Source organism: Sceloporus occidentalis, unplaced genomic scaffold, assembly GCF_023333645.1.
Source record: "Sceloporus occidentalis isolate IW3139 unplaced genomic scaffold, rSceOcc1.0.p SCAF_2, whole genome shotgun sequence".
NCBI classification, from domain to species: Eukaryota; Metazoa; Chordata; class Lepidosauria; order Squamata; family Phrynosomatidae; genus Sceloporus; species Sceloporus occidentalis.
In genome coordinates this window covers 32,782,692-32,801,347 of record NW_028316982.1, presented here as the reverse complement: position 1 = coordinate 32,801,347, position 18,656 = coordinate 32,782,692, and the positions used below count along the sequence as shown (strand labels likewise).

At 38.7% G+C, this 18,656-nt stretch overlaps 2 protein-coding genes across 2 annotated transcripts in view; one reads left to right on the top strand and one right to left on the bottom strand.

Moving 5' to 3' along the window:
* The first annotated feature begins 8,126 nt into the window (after window positions 1–8,126).
* On the top strand, window positions 8,127–9,359 carry LOC149318119 (glucose-dependent insulinotropic receptor-like). The gene has a single exon (XM_089509047.1). The coding sequence runs from the start codon at window positions 8,127–8,129 to the stop codon at window positions 9,183–9,185; it is 1,059 nt and encodes a 352-aa protein (XP_089365173.1). The 3' UTR covers window positions 9,186–9,359.
* Window positions 9,360–10,227: 868 nt separating this feature from the next.
* ERICH6 (glutamate rich 6) overlaps window positions 10,228–18,656 on the bottom strand; it is a 49,587-nt gene continuing 41,158 nt past the window's right edge. Inside the window, exons 15-18 of the mRNA XM_089507979.1 lie at window positions 18,279–18,364; window positions 17,173–17,331; window positions 15,004–15,235; window positions 10,228–10,903 (exon numbers count right to left, since the gene is read on the bottom strand). Of these exons, the coding sequence (XP_089364105.1) occupies window positions 10,643–10,903; window positions 15,004–15,235; window positions 17,173–17,331; window positions 18,279–18,364 (738 nt within the window). The 3' untranslated portion in view covers window positions 10,228–10,642. The remainder of the gene's footprint in view (window positions 10,904–15,003; window positions 15,236–17,172; window positions 17,332–18,278; window positions 18,365–18,656) is intronic.

Below are 18,656 nucleotides of genomic sequence, written 5' to 3'. Positions count from 1 at the left end.
TGCTCTTCAGGAAACCAATATTTTTGGTAAAGATAGTGGAATTTTTCGTTTGATGGAGGACATTGTTGACCTGTGTAGGATGCTTTGCTATCTGTCTGGGAGAGGCCAGTTGCATGTATTACCAGTATTTTGCTAGCATTAGAGGGACATTCTGTTAGGTACAATTGCAAGTAGAGGGTAATTTGGTTATTGTTATGAAAACTATCCACTCTTAATTGTGTGTTAGGTTTTTTTGTAGGTTTTTCAGGCTATGTGGCCATGTTCTAGAAGAGTTTGTTTCTGATTTTTCACCAGCATCTTTGGCTGGCATTTTCAGAGAATGCTGGCATGGAAGCATTCTCTGAAAATGCCAGCCACAGATGCTGGTGAAACATCAGAAGCAAACTCTTCTAGAATATGGCCACCATAGCCCGAAAAACCCACAAAAACTATGGATGCCGGCCATGAAAGCGTTCAGATTTATTTTACATTTTAAGAAATGTTAGGAGTGTCATTTAAACCAAATAAAATGAACGAAGACTTCACTTTCAGTTTCTCTGAAGCCTAGCTTCCAGACATTTGAATAGCTTAGATAACCCCATTCCCTAATCCTCTCAGGAAGAAAGCACAACTACTGAAGTTCTGTCATCACCACAGCCATTCAAGACATAACAGCTGCATTTCTTCATAACTGGTACGTCATTCTAATTAATAGAGTGGCATATCTGTTATAAAGAAGTGAGGATCTTTAGTCCTAGGTACACATTGGGAGGGTTCTATTGAAAATGTATGCTAAAGCATCCAGAACACTCATGACTTTGGTGGTCATCATATTCAGTGTGCCTTGCATTCTGTTGAACTTTAAAATTTGTTGCCTTTTTTGTCATTTTATGGCGAATTCCCTTTGAAAAGCATGATAACAGACTTTGCTTTGAATTAAGAGACTTAATTCAAATTATTGAATATGGTTATTTTATTAGTGGCAGCACATCAAATTCTTTACTTTTGCCCTTAAAAATATTCTAGCATCTGGTAACCTCTTTGGCAATAAGTCTCCCTTATCCAAAATGCTTGGGACCAGAAATGTTTTAGATTTCGGATTTTGGAATATTTGGAATTTGGAGATGAGACCCAAGTCTTAACATTAAATTAATTTGTTTCATATACACCTTATAAACATACAGTGGGGCAAAAAATTATTTAGTCAGCCACCAATTGTGCAATTTCTCCCACTTAAAAAGCTGAGAGAGGCCTGTAATTGACATCATAGGTAGACCTCAACTATGAGAGACAAAATGAAAAAACAAATCCAGACAATCACACTGTCTGATTTGGAAAGAATTTATTTGCAAATTATGGTGGAAAATAAGTATTTGGTCAATATCAAAAGTTCATCTCAATACTTTGTTATATATCCTTTGTTGGCAATGACAGAGGTCAAACGTTTCCTGTAAGTCTTCACAAGGTTGGCACAAACTGTTGCTGGTATGTTGGCCCATTCCTCTATGCACATCTTCTCTAGCAGTGATGTTTTGGGGCTGTCGCTAGGCAACACAGACTCTCAACTACTTCCAAAGGTTTTCTATGGGGTTGAGATCTGGAGACTGGCTAGGCCACTCCAGGACCGTGAAATGCTTCTTACAAAGCCACTCCTTTGTTGCCTGGGCAGTGTGTTTGGGATCATTGTCATGCTGAAAGACCCAAACATGTTTCATCTTCAATGCCCTTGCTGATGGAAGGAGGTTTGCATTCAAAATCTCACGATACATGGCCCCATTCATTCTTTCCTGTACACGGATCAGCGTCCTGGTCCCTTTGCAGAGAAACAGCCCCAAAGCATGATGTTGCCACTCCCATGCTTCACAGTAGGTATGATGTTCTTTGGATGCAACTCAGCATTCTTTCTCCTCCACACATGACGAGTTGTGTTTCTACCAAACAATTCTACTTTGGTTTCATCAGACCATATGACATTCTCCCAATCCTCTTCTGGATCATCCAAATACTCTCTAGCAAACTTCAGACGGGCCTGGAATGTACTGGCTTAAGCAGGGGGACACGTCTGGCACTGCAGGATCTGGCCCCTGGTGGCATTGGGCTCAGCTCTCTGCAGGTCATTCACTTAAGTCCCCCTGCGTGGTTCTGGAATTTTTGCTCACTGTTCTTGTGATCACTTTGACCCCACGGGGTGAGATCTTGCATAGAGCCCCAGATAGAGGGTGATTATCAGTGGTCTTGTATGTCTTCCATTTTCTAATTATTGCTTCCACAGTTGATTTCTTCACACCAAGCTGCTCACCTATTGCAGATTCAGTCTTCCCAGCCTGGTGCAGGTCTACAATTTTGTTTCTGGTGTCCTTTGACAGTTCTTTGATCTTCACCATAGTGGAGTTCAGAGTGTGACTGAGGTTGTGGACAGGTGTCTTTTATACTGATAATGAGTTCAAACAGGTGCCATTAATACAGGTAATGAGTGGAGGACAGAGGAGCCTCTTAAGAAGTTACAGCTCTGTGAGAGCCAGAAATCTTGCTTGTTTGTCGGTGACCAAATACTTATTTTCCACCATAATTTGCAAATAAATTCTTTCCAAATCAGACAGTGTGATTGTCTGGATTTGTTTTCTCACTTTGTCTCTCATAGTTGAGATCTACCTATGATGTCAATTACAGGCCTCTCATCTTTTTAAGTGGAAGAACTTGCACAGTTGGTGGCTGACTAAATATTTTTTGCCCCACTGTAGCCTGAAAGTAAATATTTATTAATTTATTGGATTTATATCCCTCCCTTTCTCTCAAAATGGGAGAAATACTTAATATTTTTAATAATTTTGTCCATGAAACAAAGTTTGCACACAGACCTGTCAGAGAGCAAAGTTGACATTATCTTAGCCACCAATGTGGACAGTTTTGGATTTTTTGAATATTTTAAATTTTGGGATTCCAGATGAGTGATACTCCACTTGCACTAACAAAAGGCAGTACAGTGGTCCCTTTCCTTACACGGGGGTCCATTCCGGACACCCCCCCCCCCCGGTGTAAGGGAAATTTCATGGATGCTCAAGCCCCATTAAAGATAATGGGGCTCGTGCCGCAGAGGCACACGCCATGGGCGCGTGCACTATTACTTTTTCTGGCACGTGGTGCTGCTTCTTCCAGCACAGCTTCCAGCATATTGTGGAAGCTGCATGAGGCATGCCCATGTATGACAGGCACACTGTATATACTTTCTAGTTCAAACAATCAGTTCTGCAAGATGGTTCTATGCAACTTACATTGCAGTGTCTTTTCTGTGGTCATAAATAGCCTTTTAAAGGCATACGTAAAGCCCCTAAAAACAGGCCAGTTGGTTCTCTGTAAATTGCTTAGAAACAGCTGAAAGGTACAAACTCCTTTAAAACACTGTTTGCAGAGCTATTACTGGAACTCTAGTGATGCTTATCTTGGGATGGTCAACATACAACCAGAATCCGCAATAAATGTGAACTTAATGAATAGAATGTTTGAACAGAGGATAAATTGATAGCGTATTAGCACAAGGCTGAGTTAAAGCAGTTCTACATGGTTAAATATAGCAGTAAAACACACCTGTGGCTGTGAGCTGTAAATGTCTTTCTTTTGAAGTTATTCTGTGTGCATTCATCCCTCAGAATACTTTGTACCAAGAAGGCAAATATAGTTTTATTTGATTCTAGGGGGCATTCACTCTTTTTTGTTTCAAGGAGATCCGGATAGCCAAGGTGACACAACACTAGACATGACAGTATGATGATGATGATGATGATGATGATGATGATGATGATGATGATTTATTTATAGCTCACCTTTTCTCAGGAATCAAGGTGGGTTACAACATCTTAAAAACCATACAATATAATACAATAAAATATCAGTTACCATTAAAGCAAGGTCCCCTCCAACCCAAATAAAAAATTACAATAAAAAAACCTACAATAAATAAGAACAAATAATAAAGGACAAAGCGGGGAGGGATAGTCTATGTTTGCAGGACAAAGAGGTGACTTGCTCGGGGTGTGTGTAACTAATTAGGAAAGGCCTGCTGGAAGAGATCCGTCTTTATGGCCTTAAAGGCCGTAAAGGTGTTAATGTGGCGCATTCCTCCATAGTCTAGGAGCATAGCCTAGGACTCCTCCATAGTCTAGGAGCATAGCCTAGGACTCCTCCATAGTCTAGGAGCAGCGGTGGAATAGGCCCTGTGGGTCACAGCAGATAATCTTGATTTTTTTAGGCTGTAATAGAAGACCGAAGGGTGCGGGGTGGACTATATGGAAGAAGGTGTTCCTGCAAGTGATCTGGAACCAAGCCATGTAGGACTTGAAAGGTAATAACCAACACCTTGTACCATGCCTGGAAACTGGTAGCCAGTGAAGGGAGGTGAATCAATTTGCACAGAGCATCCTTGCCTGAGGCACTAGAGGGTGCTTAGGTAGGAAAGGTGATCTGAACTTGTATTGAGATGAAACATGATCTATCAACACACTTACCGGTATACCAGAAGCAAAGAAGATGGAGAGGACTGAAGAGGTTGGTTTTGGGGCCACAGATGTAAGATTCAAACTACCCAAAATGTATAAAATATATGAACAAAGTCTTTGAATTATTGTCAGAGCCCCCCCACCTGAACAAGCCCAATAAATAACTTGATAGCTGTGTAGGCCATGTAGAAGTAACAAGAAGGTACAGAATTTGTTCAAACTGTCACAAATAAGGTCCATTCCCCTCTAAATACACACCTTTATATTCTTTAACTTGGAGAGAGTAGAAAGTGAAAGAGTGTGGCAAAGCAAGGTGCAAAAGTATGGCAAAACTGATTGGGGAAAAAACAATCTGGTGCATTTTACTCCAGGTCCCTAACCATTCTTTGTGTGCATATGCGTGCCAGAGTGATCAGGATCATCAGTAGTGTGAGTAGGCTACCAAATTGATCCAGGTCATATTGCAGTGGTTCAGGAAATGGTGGCGGTGCCATTTCCAGCAAAGAAACAGTTAACAGCCGGTGAACACAAATATGGTGCTTGTTCCTGGCAGATGAGGGGTAGAGATCTCCTGGTCCCCCATATCAAATAGCGTAAGCACTGATTTAGCCAAGACAATATAGTCAGTTATATTTACATATTTCTCTTTCTGAGTAAAATATTTTTAACACAACGGGCAATGAAATAAAATCAATCCAAAAGAGATCATCTATGGTGCAGTCTTCTAATAGCTGCCAAGCAGCCATTATATTTAGCAGTTTATTCTTCAAGACAACTTAGGCCCAGGCTGGGCTTAATCAATGTAAACATGGAACCATAATGGATGACTACGGTTTCTACATATAAATGTTTTTATCTTGTATCAACCAGTTTTTTATTAATGTACAATATCTGCTGTACCAATAGAAGAAGTAAGGAAACCATGTAAACTAAATGTTCATGGTTGTGGAGAAACTAAAATGCAGGTGCATGATCTAGAGTTGTTCAAAAGTGACTATTTCAATAGGGAAGAATTGTCAGCATACAGATGAGGTAGTAAGGTAAGTAGAAATTGAATTACAGTGGGCCCTTGATAATCTGCTGGGTTTTGATTCCAGGAGCCCTGTGGACCCCAAAATCTGGGTGCTCGTCCCATTTATATACAGTCAACCCTCCATATTCATGGGTTCAAGCATCCATGGCTTGAAAATAATTTTTTAAAAATATACATTCCAAAAAGCAAAGTTTGATTTTGCTCTTTTATCTAAGGAATGCCATTTTACTAAGCCATTGTATTTACTGGGACGGATTTTGATATACAGTAGCAGTAGCAAGTACATTTCTATACCACTTATCAGTGCACTTAAGCACTCCCTAAGCGGTTTACAAAGTGTAAGCTAATTGCCCCCAACAAGCTGGGTACTCATTTTAGCAACCTCGGAGGATGGAAGCCTGAGTTGAGCTTGAGCCCTTTTGCTGGTATTGAACTCGCAACCTTATGGTTTGTGTGTGAGTGGCTGCAGTACAGGCATTTAACCACTGCGCCACCATGGCTCTTAAATATACACAAGGGGTCCTTGCTACAATGTCATAGTAAGATTAAGGTTTGCTTATATATTTGGAATATTTTCAAGCTGTAGATAAAGAATCCATGGATATGGAGGGCCAACTGTATATTGCTGCCATGATTCATGAGACAAAGTGTATAAGCCATAGGTATTGAACAAACACTTGGTTGTTTATAAACACACACCCACACCATGAATATTCACTCTTGTTTAGAAGAACAATGGAGGATTACTTTAAAATGATAATGTTTGGAAATAATCTCAGATCCCAATGCATGTTTAATGTCTGATTGTGTATTTTAACTTCTCTGAGAAGTACTTGGTCCTGTACACAGTTGTTACTTGATGGACCGATACTAAAGTATAACCTACACCGGATTTATTATATCAATGCAGTGACAAACATTTTATATGGTACAGTTTAAATTAATTTTGCATAACTAGAACAATGTTATATGGTAAGAAATAGCACATCAACTTCTCAAATATCTACAGATCTCAATTAAATGAAAGCACTTGATGGGCATATAAAATGGATTCTTCCTTTGAATGCATTTTTAAAAAAAATGATTGGGAAATAATTTGCAAATTAGATGAGTTGAACTATGTATCAAAAAAAGTCAGGTTCTTGACTTGCTCAACGATTAAAAACTAAATTCTTAAATATTACCTAGTTTTCTATTTTCATATATTAGATTTGGATGAATAAGAAAGTGGTGGCCTTGAAAAAAGTAACAGTGTTGTTATCTTTTACAAACAAGTTACAATGAGAGCCAGCATGGTGTAGTGGTTTGAGCATTGGACTACTCTGGAGACAAGGGTTTGAATCCTCACTCAGCCATGGAAACCCACTGAGTGACCTTGGACAAGTCACAATCTCTCAGCCTCAGAGGTTGGCACTAGCACACTCATGCTGATGAAACTTGGCAAGAAAAACCTGTGATAGCGTCACCTTAAGGGTCACCATAAATCGAAAATGACTTGCAGGCACACAACAGACAATCAATAATGTAAATTACATATTTTATGACAGCATTTGATCTGAAAACAGCACCCTAAATCCAGTTGTTAATCCCAACTAGAATAGAGCCATTGAATTAATGGGATCTTTGTAAATCGGTACCTGTGTAAATTCCATTGATGTAGTGTTTCTGTTAAAAACAATGGATTTGGATTAACAATTGGATTTAGGCCACTGCCTATAGTGAGTTGCTTACTAATTTAACATTTGCCATAATACTGCCCCACAATATAGCTGCCCTCTTGAGGAAGAAAGCTTTAGGACAGGGAACCATTGATTTTAGAGGTTAAATAAGTATCCTACAATAATCTTGAATAGGATAAAAGATAGAAAATGCTACAATCCCAACCACCTCTGGTATAGCAAACCTTCAAAGCCAACCAGTATTGTAAATCTTAAACTCTGTTGAGATTTTCTGTTTTTATATGGATGTTTGACATCCATCATCCACTTAGCTGGAAAAGGGCCTTTTTTATTATAAGTGAAACATATTTTCTTCCCAGGATTAAATAATCAGTGACCTCATTGACATGTTCTGTGTTTTAATAGCCTCCAGACATTGGATCACTTTCCTGTATGCACAAAGCAAATACTTTTAATGCATGCACATTTAAGATGCCTAATGGGGTGGGATGGGATAACATTGTTTCTACTCTATTTGCTAAAGTCCATCCTTATCTTTCTGCGTCAAAGACAGTTTCAGGAACTGATTAAACAAGCCCCTTCCCTGTTTCCTCTTTTCATCCTGGCAAATGAATTCATTTTGCCTGAAGCTTTCAGCTGACAGGAGTTTTATCCTCTGTGCATCTTCAAACATATCTTTGAGGGGAAGAACCTGTATTCACTAACAAAACAAGAAGGGAGCTACAAGGGCGTTAGCAATATCTCTCTGGACTATTTCCCATCAATTTGAAGACAATAATCTGACAGCATAACCAAGCATTCAAGTTAACAGGCTTTCGTTTCTTTTTGCTGGTCTTGAGTAATTTGCTAACAAGTATATTTGCTTCCAACATGATGTTGCCTCTTGTGGGTTCAAAGAGGACCTCTTAAACCCAATGTTCCTATCGCAGCTTGCTAAAGAAGATGCCCTCTGTTGCATATGCAGTGCTACATACTGCCTTGAGTATCTGCATCCCATCTGCCAACCTGCTAGTCATCATTGTCATCTGTCAGCTGAAGAAGAAGAGACCAAGTAGAAACTATGTCTTCATACTTAACCTAGCAGCTGCTGATCTGCTGGTTGGTGTCATGTGCATTGGGGATGCGTTGGATGATGCAACAGATGCATTATTTGACACAAATCTTCTTCTTTGTCTCTTGAGGATCTGCATGAGCATTACTCCGTGCATTGCCTCCATCCTCACCTTGCTACTGGTTTCTCTGGACAGGTACTTGGCTGTGAGACTGCCCCTTCATTACCCTACTCTGATGAACAAGAAACCTATAGTCTTCTCTCTCGTTGTCCTATGGAGTGTTGCCTTCTTGGTGGGACATATGCCACTTATTTCCTCACAACTCCAGCAGAGCAATTATACAGGGGGTCAATGTGGGCTCCTGTCTGCCACTAAGAATGACTACTTATACATCATCTGTTTTGGCATCTTTGTTCCTGCCTTGCTGATGTTGGTCTGTTTGCATATATCAGTGGGTAGGATAGCATATCTACAGCACAAGCAGATCCAGCGTGCCTGCTTGCGCACAGATACCTTTATGGCTCATCTACGCCATTTCAAAGCACTGAGGACTGTCCTTATCATGATCATCTGTTTCATCCTTTTCTGGGGCCCTTATTACATGACTGCCATTGTGAAAGCTATCTGTAGCACCTGCCCTGTGCCCCCATTGTTGAAGAACTTTTTGTTCCTTCTAGGAGAAGCCAATTCTCTGGTCAATCCTTTTGTCTATTCACTGTATAGCAAGGATATAAGAACTCAGTTTGCCAGGCTGATGAAGTGTAAAAGGAAAGGACAGATAAAACCCTACAAGTCTTTTGGTCAGGTAATGGCCCATTTCAACATTGAAAATCATAGTGATTTAACCTCTGGAAGATGCACAAGACAAAATTCATCCTGGGATCAAGCTTCTAGCTCAGCTCCCTTCAAGAATTCTTCAGACTGCAGAGCAGTGTTCTCAATTTCTTGAACAAAGGTGAAAAGGGCAAGACTTAGCCTAAAACAAGTGGATAATTTTTGTATATTGATAATTAGTGAATAGATAATATAGAGGAAATTGCAGTCTTGTATCTAAACTTAATGAACCAAAATTTTGGCTGCATATTCCATCTCCTGCCTTACTGGCTAGTCAACCATAGATACAAAGGGTACAAATACAGGTTCAATAATATGTAAAAAGTAAAGATATAGTAAAATAGTTTAAAACTGGAAATACAGTGGGCTGTCATACAACAACTATGTTCTTGGAATCTGTTGATGAACAGTAGCAATCAAAACCAGGATATTTTCCCATGCATGGCTTGAACACAGTGTAAAGTGCTAAAACCTGTCTTCAGTTTCTTGATAAAATCCTCTTTTCCTTCAACAAACAGTTGAACCAGGTATGTTTTTGGAGTCATTTTTCTTAAAGCAGGGGTGGAAACCAGGTGCTTTGGTCTACAAGCATCATCAGCACTACCCAGCATAACCTATGGTAAGAGACTGGAAACATTTTGGGGTGAAAACCTCCCCATTCTTACCTAAGGGAGGAAAATTGAAGGTTTTTAAAACTGATTTTTGCTCAGGTTAAGAGTAAGAGCTTTGTGATACTCAAAAGCATGCATACTTTCAGAATAGTAATCCTGACAAGTACTTAAATCTGTTATTTTCTGAAGGAAATTCCAGTTGTAAACTATGTCTTGGGTGGCTCTCCATTAAGTAGAATGATTAAGTCTCTGTAAGTGATTGTACAAGCCTCAACTTATTACCAAGAATATGAATTTTCAAATATACAAACATATAGTTGGTTGTTAGTGCAGTGCCACTTGCTTCCTTTTCCCTGCAGCAGATCAGTTTTGCAGGCAAGTGCAGGCCCCCAGGCCCTACTACTTGCATGTTAGTTTACAGGAATATCTGACTCTGCAGGAAGTCTGTGGATTAGATCTTAGTCCAGTTTTATCTCAATTGATTTCAGGCACACTAGTAATCTTGTAGCCTCAACTACTCAACAATATGAGGATATTAATGAGAAATCTCTTCTTATTTTTAAAGTACAGAGGTAATTTTTTAAAAGAAAAAATTCTCAGAAATATGCTGGTTAAAAGTAATGCTGTAACATTTATTTAGGTTATTTTTATACCCCTCTCATCTTAAAAGGAGTAGTCATGCTTACACACTAGAACTCCTTTCCACACATGACACTATTTAGCTCTTTCGCTGATTGGCTCGAGATGTTGAGCTGAAACACTTCTATTTCGGAGGGTATTTGGAATTAGAGCTGGGTATGTTCTTGATAATGCAGGAAGATATCAGATATTTTACCATGTTTTGGGCCAAGGATACATAAAATGCTTGCTCAACCTGATTTTCTGTACATACAGAATTCAAAATAGTAATAGGTATGCCCTACAGCAATAAAGCTAGTATCTTCATAGAACATGATGACAATCAAGTTGGTGAATTTAATATTTCCGTGATTAAATTATCCATAGCTGAGTTTATTTCACACTCTTTGCAGAGGTGTATTAGCCTCAGAGCCCGTTTCGAAAGGTATGAAGGAAACTGGACTTTTGTACCCCAGTCACTGGTAGGAAAGTCTAAGCACCCATGTATTTTTGCAAAGATACGGAGAATTTTTATTCTGCTGGCGAACAGCAGCAGATCATCGTCAGATACGTCCTTTGGCCATGGGTGATGATCAGGAAATAGCTTTAAGGAAACAAAAAGCAGGAAGTTAACATAGTGTTTTAAGACTTATATGCTTCCAACAAATAGAATGTCAGTGACTTGCTTAAAAATAAAACCAGGATGGATATCAGTTTAAATGAAATTAAAGCAGCAATTTACATACAAAACAGAAGTCTGATTCAAACTGTTGATCAAAGTCAAGATTTCTATTAGCACATCATATGTTTCTTATATCCTTAATGTTCAAGGCTTCTATTTTCATTCAGAAATCATATGTTTCTCTCAACTTGGTTGCAAAGGCCCTCTGCTCATTTTCAATTTAGACCTTGCAAAAGCATGCTGGTTGAACAGGGAGAAAAGTATGCAATTGGGGAAGATGTTTGAAAAATTGAAATAAGATGCTGCCAGAGAAAGGGGTTGGAGCTTGTGATTCTGGCTTCACCCATATACTGACTTCAGCCCCACCTGTCTCTGGAAGATTACACTTAAAAAATGCAGCTCCTGAGAAAATAAAGGTTGCTGGCTTCATTCCCTCCTCCCCCAATTCTAAACAGAATCTAATAATAACTGTTTTATGGAACTGTCAAATGTCCTTCTGAGTAGACATAGGATTGTAGTCTTAGAGATCAAAATGGTCAGCTGTTCTGTGTCTCTCATTCTTGTTCACATCTGAACAAGATCTGGTAGAGCAAGGACTACTTTACACATTTTTTAAAGGATACATGTAACATTTGTAAAGTGGAAGTAAAGGAAAAATGCATTTATAAAGATCTATATCATACCAGAGAGAAAGAATTGGTTATTATCATCTTATTGAATGGTAAACCTGGTATTCCTGCCAGATATATCAGGTGGCCCTAAGCATTTATGACTTGTCACAAAGTGGTAGTTATTAGGCAAAATAATACTTTTTGTTGCTTCTGTTTTGTTTTCTGCATGAGCTGGAAAACATATTATTTGGTCTCTAAACTGAGTAGTAAATATATACAATTTGAGAACCAAGGATACTGCAGAGATTAGACAGCTAAAATATATCAAATATATAACTATAAATCCAGTTGTTACTCTCAACTAGAGTAGAGCTACCAAATCAGTGGAACTTACTTAAATGTTGATTTAGCAAGCCCCCCATTGATTCAATAAGTCCAGTCTAGTTAGGACTAGCTATTGGAGTTCAGTCTTTAAGATAGCCTCTCCTGCAGCCAGAACTGAATCAAACAGTTCACAATCCTTAGCCCTCAGCATTATTATCACAGTAATTCATAGTACATGTCATAAATTTTACCATGTTTATATGCTACTATACAGTACCTCAAATGTCTTTCTTCCTCTATGGCTTAACTCTCTTGATACAGATTTTGTCATATCTCTTACTTTTCTTTTTGTAACTTAAAGGACCCACAATATTTTTGTTCTACATATTTAGGTGCTTGACACCTAGGTCAATAAGTGTATGCATTTTAAAGCTAAGTCCCCTCCCTCCCTCCCTTCCTTTACACCCCATGGCACTGACTTTGAAGAAAAGAAGACTGACAATTTACCATGTTTGTATCAAATTCAGGCATCACTTTAAAGTAATCGAGAAAGAGGAAAATGTCATATTAAAAATTAAGGCCGGAATCCTGTTGGGGATTTATGTTTTCATAAGTGGACTTATGAATGTAGAAATTAGAATTGTGCACTTGCATAATGTCATATCTACTAGAGGGCTGCTGTTACTTAAGTATGTAGCAGAGCCAATAAAGTGCCCAATGGTCATTGGTGACTGCTCCACAATGGGACTGATGTGCATTGCATGTGTCCTGAGTGCACTGGGCACCAATACTTGTTGGCTACTCTTGCTGGTGTCCTGTTACACATCTTCTCAATTCAATTAAGGGGTTTCTTAATACCTGTGCTACATAGACAGCTATATATAAAGTCAATAATGTGACAAGTCATAAAATTCCAGCGTAAGTTATATTAAAAACCTGACTACATTCCTGAAGGCCTTAGACAACTAAATGATATAAGTTCTTACAAGCCTCTTGACAAAAGGCTGAAGTGAATAGCCTAGAAGGAGCAGTCTCCAGCCGCAATTGCTCCAGGACTGCGGTGAATGGATGGCCCGCTCCTGAATGGCTTGCCTCTGTGGTCCCAAACAGGCCACTGGCAGGAGCGGATTAAATCTGCTGCTTTTGCTGGTGGCTTTGAGCTGCTTTAGGTGGTCTTGGAGCAGCTTCCAGCCACTTCGGGGGCATGCATCATCTAAACAACATACTCCTGAAGCAGCCAGAAGCTGCTCTATTTGGCCCATCTATTTCAGGCCAAAGACATTGTAGAACATCTCAACTGGTACATCACAAAAAACATATAGCAATTTAAAAAGAGAACCTACATGAGAACATCTGATCTTCCATCATCTCCTTTCATCCCCAAATCATCTCCTGTTACATGTTGCCTAACTCATAAAACCAACAACCCAAGGTGTCCCTTTGTTTCTGGTAACTATACAATCACAGAATCTCACTATATGTTGATCTTTACCAACAGCCTGTTGAATAAAATCTTCCATCTTATACTAAAGATACCTTGCACATACCTTTAATAATGACAACTATACTCTTAACAACTGATGTCACATCATGTTTACCAATACACCTCATTCAGGCTCTTATTGAATTCCTAAAATTTGGAACCACCAAAACAACTTGTGTACAGGTTTTTAGTGACTTAACTACATTTGTCCTCACATGTTTTAACGAAAAGCATCGACTTCAAATAAAAGACACAGGAATGGTACACAAATAATTATTCAGAAATGCTGCAGAAGGACCTTTAAAAAATGTTCAAGGCTGATCTTTTTAACCTCAAAGTTTTACAGAAATCTACTTTTCAATAAACACATTACTTCTTGCCCTTCTCTATGTCTCTTTATGGCACTTGGTTTTTCTATATATCTATATTCTGTAGAGAACCATCTCATTTGAAATGTGGTGCTGGAGAAGAGTTCAGCGAAATAGTCTTAGAGCAAATGAACCCTGAACTATCTCTAGAAGTGAAGATGCCTATAGTGAAGCTTTTGTCCTTTGGACATCTCAGATGATGTGACTCACTGGGAAAGTTGATAATGCTTGGTAAAGTGGAAAACAGAAGGAAAAATGAGACCTCATTATAAGTGGACTGATTCAGTCAAGGCAGCCATGGCCTAAAATTTGAAAAACCTGAGCAGGGCAGCTGATGACTTGAACTCTTGGAAGTCTCTCATTTTTAGGGTTGCCATAAATCTTACTTGACTTGACAACAAATATTCTGTCGAATCAGGATGGGCAACTTCTAGGGATCCCAGTGCCATTTTTACTCTTTGACAGATGTGGGCAAGACATAAACCCCCAGAGTTTTCTGAAACCCACAAATGGCCCATTTTAACTCCAGAAACATCTGGAGGGTTCAATTTCCTAATTAAATTGAACTTGACCTCTGTGTCTGTCTTAGGCAAAATAATATTTTTAAAGAAACAAGGACTGTGAGAGGGGGTTGAAAGGGCATGCTATCTGCCCTAAGTGGCTTTTTGTGGAACACCTACATTATTTGTTTTGATTAGCCAGAGTTCCTCTGTTATGTAGTTTTTAGGGTTGTAGGATTTTTTGGGGGTTGGTTGGTTGTTTGGGGGGAAAATACTTCTGTGTTTCTTAATGGACTCATCATTTGGTTCCCTTTTTTAGTGAATACTCACTAAAAGAACTGTAAAGTTCAAGTGCTTATCTAAACATTTTGGATGTCCTCTTGAATTATTTAATTAAGTAATGTAAAACTACATGGGCTGAATCCAGTAGTCAGTGCCTAGAGTAGACCGATTGAATCTACAAGTATTTAGTAAGTCAACAGTCATGTTAAAGTCCATTCAGTCAATGGGCCTGCTTTAGCTGATGCTCAATGTTGGCCCAGTATATCTACTTGCAATGTACCTATCTTCAACAGGTTTAACTTCAATTTTCAAATAGTTCTGAAGCAAGCTACTCCGCGTTTCTTTCCCCACACAATTTTTTTTCCATTCTCTCACAAAATAATCTAATTGTGACTGACAGTTAATAGAAATTCCACACCCCACACCCCCCCCGACTGTCTCTAAAATAAAGTACCTTTATTTTTGTTCCTATGTTGATTTTTGCTTGCTTCCCCATTGCAAGAAAAGAAATGGCTATTTTGTCTTGTGCTAGTATTCTCACACCAACGTTCAGGTTCAAGGAGAGAAAGACAGGTTTAAATGGTACCCTGGGACTGCTTTTCTGCAAATTGTTTGGCCAGATCCACATTTTCACTTTGTTGCCTGCTTGATCTGAATAATGGCCTCCTTGAATTGTTATATTAATCCTGAAGGTGGAAAACAATAATTTCAGAAAAGGCTCAGACAGGAGAAGTAAATGAGTGTACACCAAGTCCTGGCCTGCTAACTTTCATCATGTCCAAACAGTGTCACATCCAAGAGGGGGGAAATGCTAACATATAATGGCTAGTAATACAATTTCAGCTCCATTAGCAAGAGAAAAGTAACTTTCCTCGAGATCCAGCTGCCCCTGTCCTGTGTGAAACTAACTGTAACTTTCTTAGGCAGACAGCATTGAATTTTTCAAAGAGTCTCTCTAATGTTACATGTAGAAAAGTTTTCAGGTACTTGCCAAATTTGCCAAACAGCCAAAACTTGCCAAGTGAAGTCCAGTGAAAGGATTTTATTTTTATTGGAGGTAAAAAACCTCAAAGAGTTAAGTCCCAGTCAATGGAACCCACCTGAGAGACTAGACTGGACTGGAACCACAGAAGCACAGTTCCTTCAATTTCCAAACTCCTTAGACATTCCATAAGAATATCATGGTCGATGGTACTGAACACTGCTGAGAGGTCCACAAGCACCAGCAAGGACACACTCGGCATCAGTACTCAGCTAACAGTCTCAATTCTATATCCTGGTCTGAAGCCAGTTTGAAATGGGTCTAGAAAACCACTATCATCCAAGACTGCTTTAAATTGGAAGGCAACTGCCATCTCAGTCATTTTGCCCCAAAAAGGAAGGTTCGATAGTGATCTATGAGCCCCAACAGACAAGGCAAAATAAAGCTGCTTCAGGCCACTTTGGAAGTGTGCTGTTTAAATGAAGCATGCGTCCTAAGAGGCTGGAAGCTGCACCAAAGCCATGCTCCAGTCCTAAGGACTGGAGCGGAGCTTTGGCGCAGCTTCTGGCCTCTTAAGATGCATGTGTCATTTAAACAGCTTACCTCCAAAATGATCTGAAGCAGCTTTATTTTGGCCTGTCTGTTTGGGCCTCTAAAGGTGCTAAAGCCCAGAAGATCCTTTTAAACAAGATGGAAAAATTCCCTCCCTGTGAGATGCATTAATAACATGTTGCAGCTGAGATCTGACTGCATCTCCTCCTTGGACAACCAGCCAAGAAGGATAGGGATCATGGGATCAGACCAGCCTCCTTACTCATCCTAGCAGTTTGTTCACATCCACAGTACTCCCCAACTGAAACTAAAAAGCACAAGCTTTTGAGGTGAAAGGAGAATGAAATGCAGCCGTCCAACTCCAGTGAGGGACACTGTGTCCCCTGGGGCTTCTTCAAGTAGTTGCCCACCCCTGCTCCTTGAACACATTGCAGTTCTGTGGCTTTGATTTTCAATGGTTTACAAGTTTCTCCCATCTTACTGTTGTGGAACGGTAGGCAACATGCCATTGTCTAATGTATTTTTCTTTTTAATAATAATAGTAATTATTATTATTATTATTATTATTATTATTATTATTTTATTTCTATCCTGCTTTTTGCCAGGCAATCAAAGTGGCGTACAACAAGCTAAAATGCATCCATATATACATAGTACCCCCCCCCCCCTTAAAACAAGATTATTTCTCACCATGGGACTAAAGCCAGAGTTAAGAAATGTTACTTTTTGGACTGCAACTCCTAGAATGTTCTGGCTATAGCAATATAAAAAGTACAAAAATAAACAAGACTTTTTGATATGATCTTCCATTTCTTCCAGGGTGGGGACCTTGACTTTTTAGAGGTTCAGGTAGAACTTGCACATTTATTAAAATTTCCATTGTCCTTTATTTACATAGCATTTGGAAATCAATGAAAATTTCATAAACCTTAAGATATGACCTTAATACCAAAAGGTATTTAATGGCACTGCATTCATTTTTGTAGCAGTGGCATATCCGGCACACTCCTTATATTGCATACAAAACTTAGAAGTATGCAATCTAACAAATCCTGGAGTGAATCCCTGCTTAACTTTAAATCAACTTACCACACAATTCCATTTGGATGATAGCAAGTCCCATTGCCACAGGAATCAAACACTCCTTGAATTTCTGGATTCTCAGGCTTGTCTTCTTGGACTATACAAATGTAGCCTGCATTCTCATTCTTTTGTACAACAATTATTGCCAGATTTCCAGATGGATAGCTTCATTTAGATAAGGCTTCTCTGACCCTTTTACTTGCTTAGCAATGTAGTCACTTTATCAGGCATGTGTATAATTTTGATGACTTAGTTCTTTATTACACAAATATAATATTTCATATTGTAACGTAATTCCCTGGCCTTAACACACTGAAAAGATGATTTAGGCTGCTGCCCCACTATAGAAATAATTCTGCTTGGCACTGGTTTCTCATGGCTCCATCCTATGGAATCTTGAGATTTGTAGTTTGTTGGGGCACCAGAACTCTCTGAGAAGGCTAAATAACAAAACTACAAATCTCAGAACTTCATAACATTGAGCCATTGCAGTTAAAGTGGTTTCAAACTGCTTTAATTATGTGGTGGAGATGCAGCCCCAGTTAGCATCCTGTGGCCTAGTGAGCCTAATTTGGTTGTAGTGTGAAGAAAAGTCTTCCCTGTTGTGGGGTCTGCCACATGAAATGATCTCTCATTGAAATTAGCAAAGCTCCAAGTCTTGGATGTTTCCACCATCAACTAAAGACTTATTTCTTTCTCCAACATTTTCCTGATTATTTCCCTTTTGGGAGAGTCAGTTAAGATTTCTTTCAGTATCACTTACTTTAAGGATTCTTTCATAATCACTCACTTTCATAAATTTATCATTTTATGATTGCTCTGTTATTTAGCAATTGGTTTCATTACATCTATTTTTAACAGCTTTCAGACTTTTTCAGCTGAAGAATGACCTTAAATAATAATAATAATAATAATAATAATAATAATAATAATCAGAAAAGTGAGCTATAAATTGAGACACGGTAATAAGAAGAGTGAAATGTAAAAAACTAAGACCAGGAATAAGAAAAGTTTACCTAAAGACTGTTTGGCTACCTTTGTGCCAACTATTCCACTCCAGCTCTTTGCACTCAATACCTTCCAGATGAGAAAGATAAGTTACAAAAGGATACAAGATTTGAGCTGTGCCATCTGGAAACATGGTAAGAAACTTCACACCATTTTTGTAGTATTGTTGTAAGAACTGGTTTTTCACTAACTGAACAAGAAAGAAAAACAATATTATTATTATTATTATTATTATTAGTAGTAGTAGTAGTATAGTATTACTATTATTATTATTATTATTATTATTATTATTAAAACCATGTATCAAAACAAATGTAATAGATTAAATAGCAGATTAACAGATAACAGACTGAGGTGTTACATTATAGTAGATGAATTGGGTAAAACAAATTATAAACAATAATAGATTGCATTTTGAGTATTCAAAGCGCAGTTTAGTCACAACCAGAGGAGGAGGAGGAGGAGGAGATAGGTAACAAAAA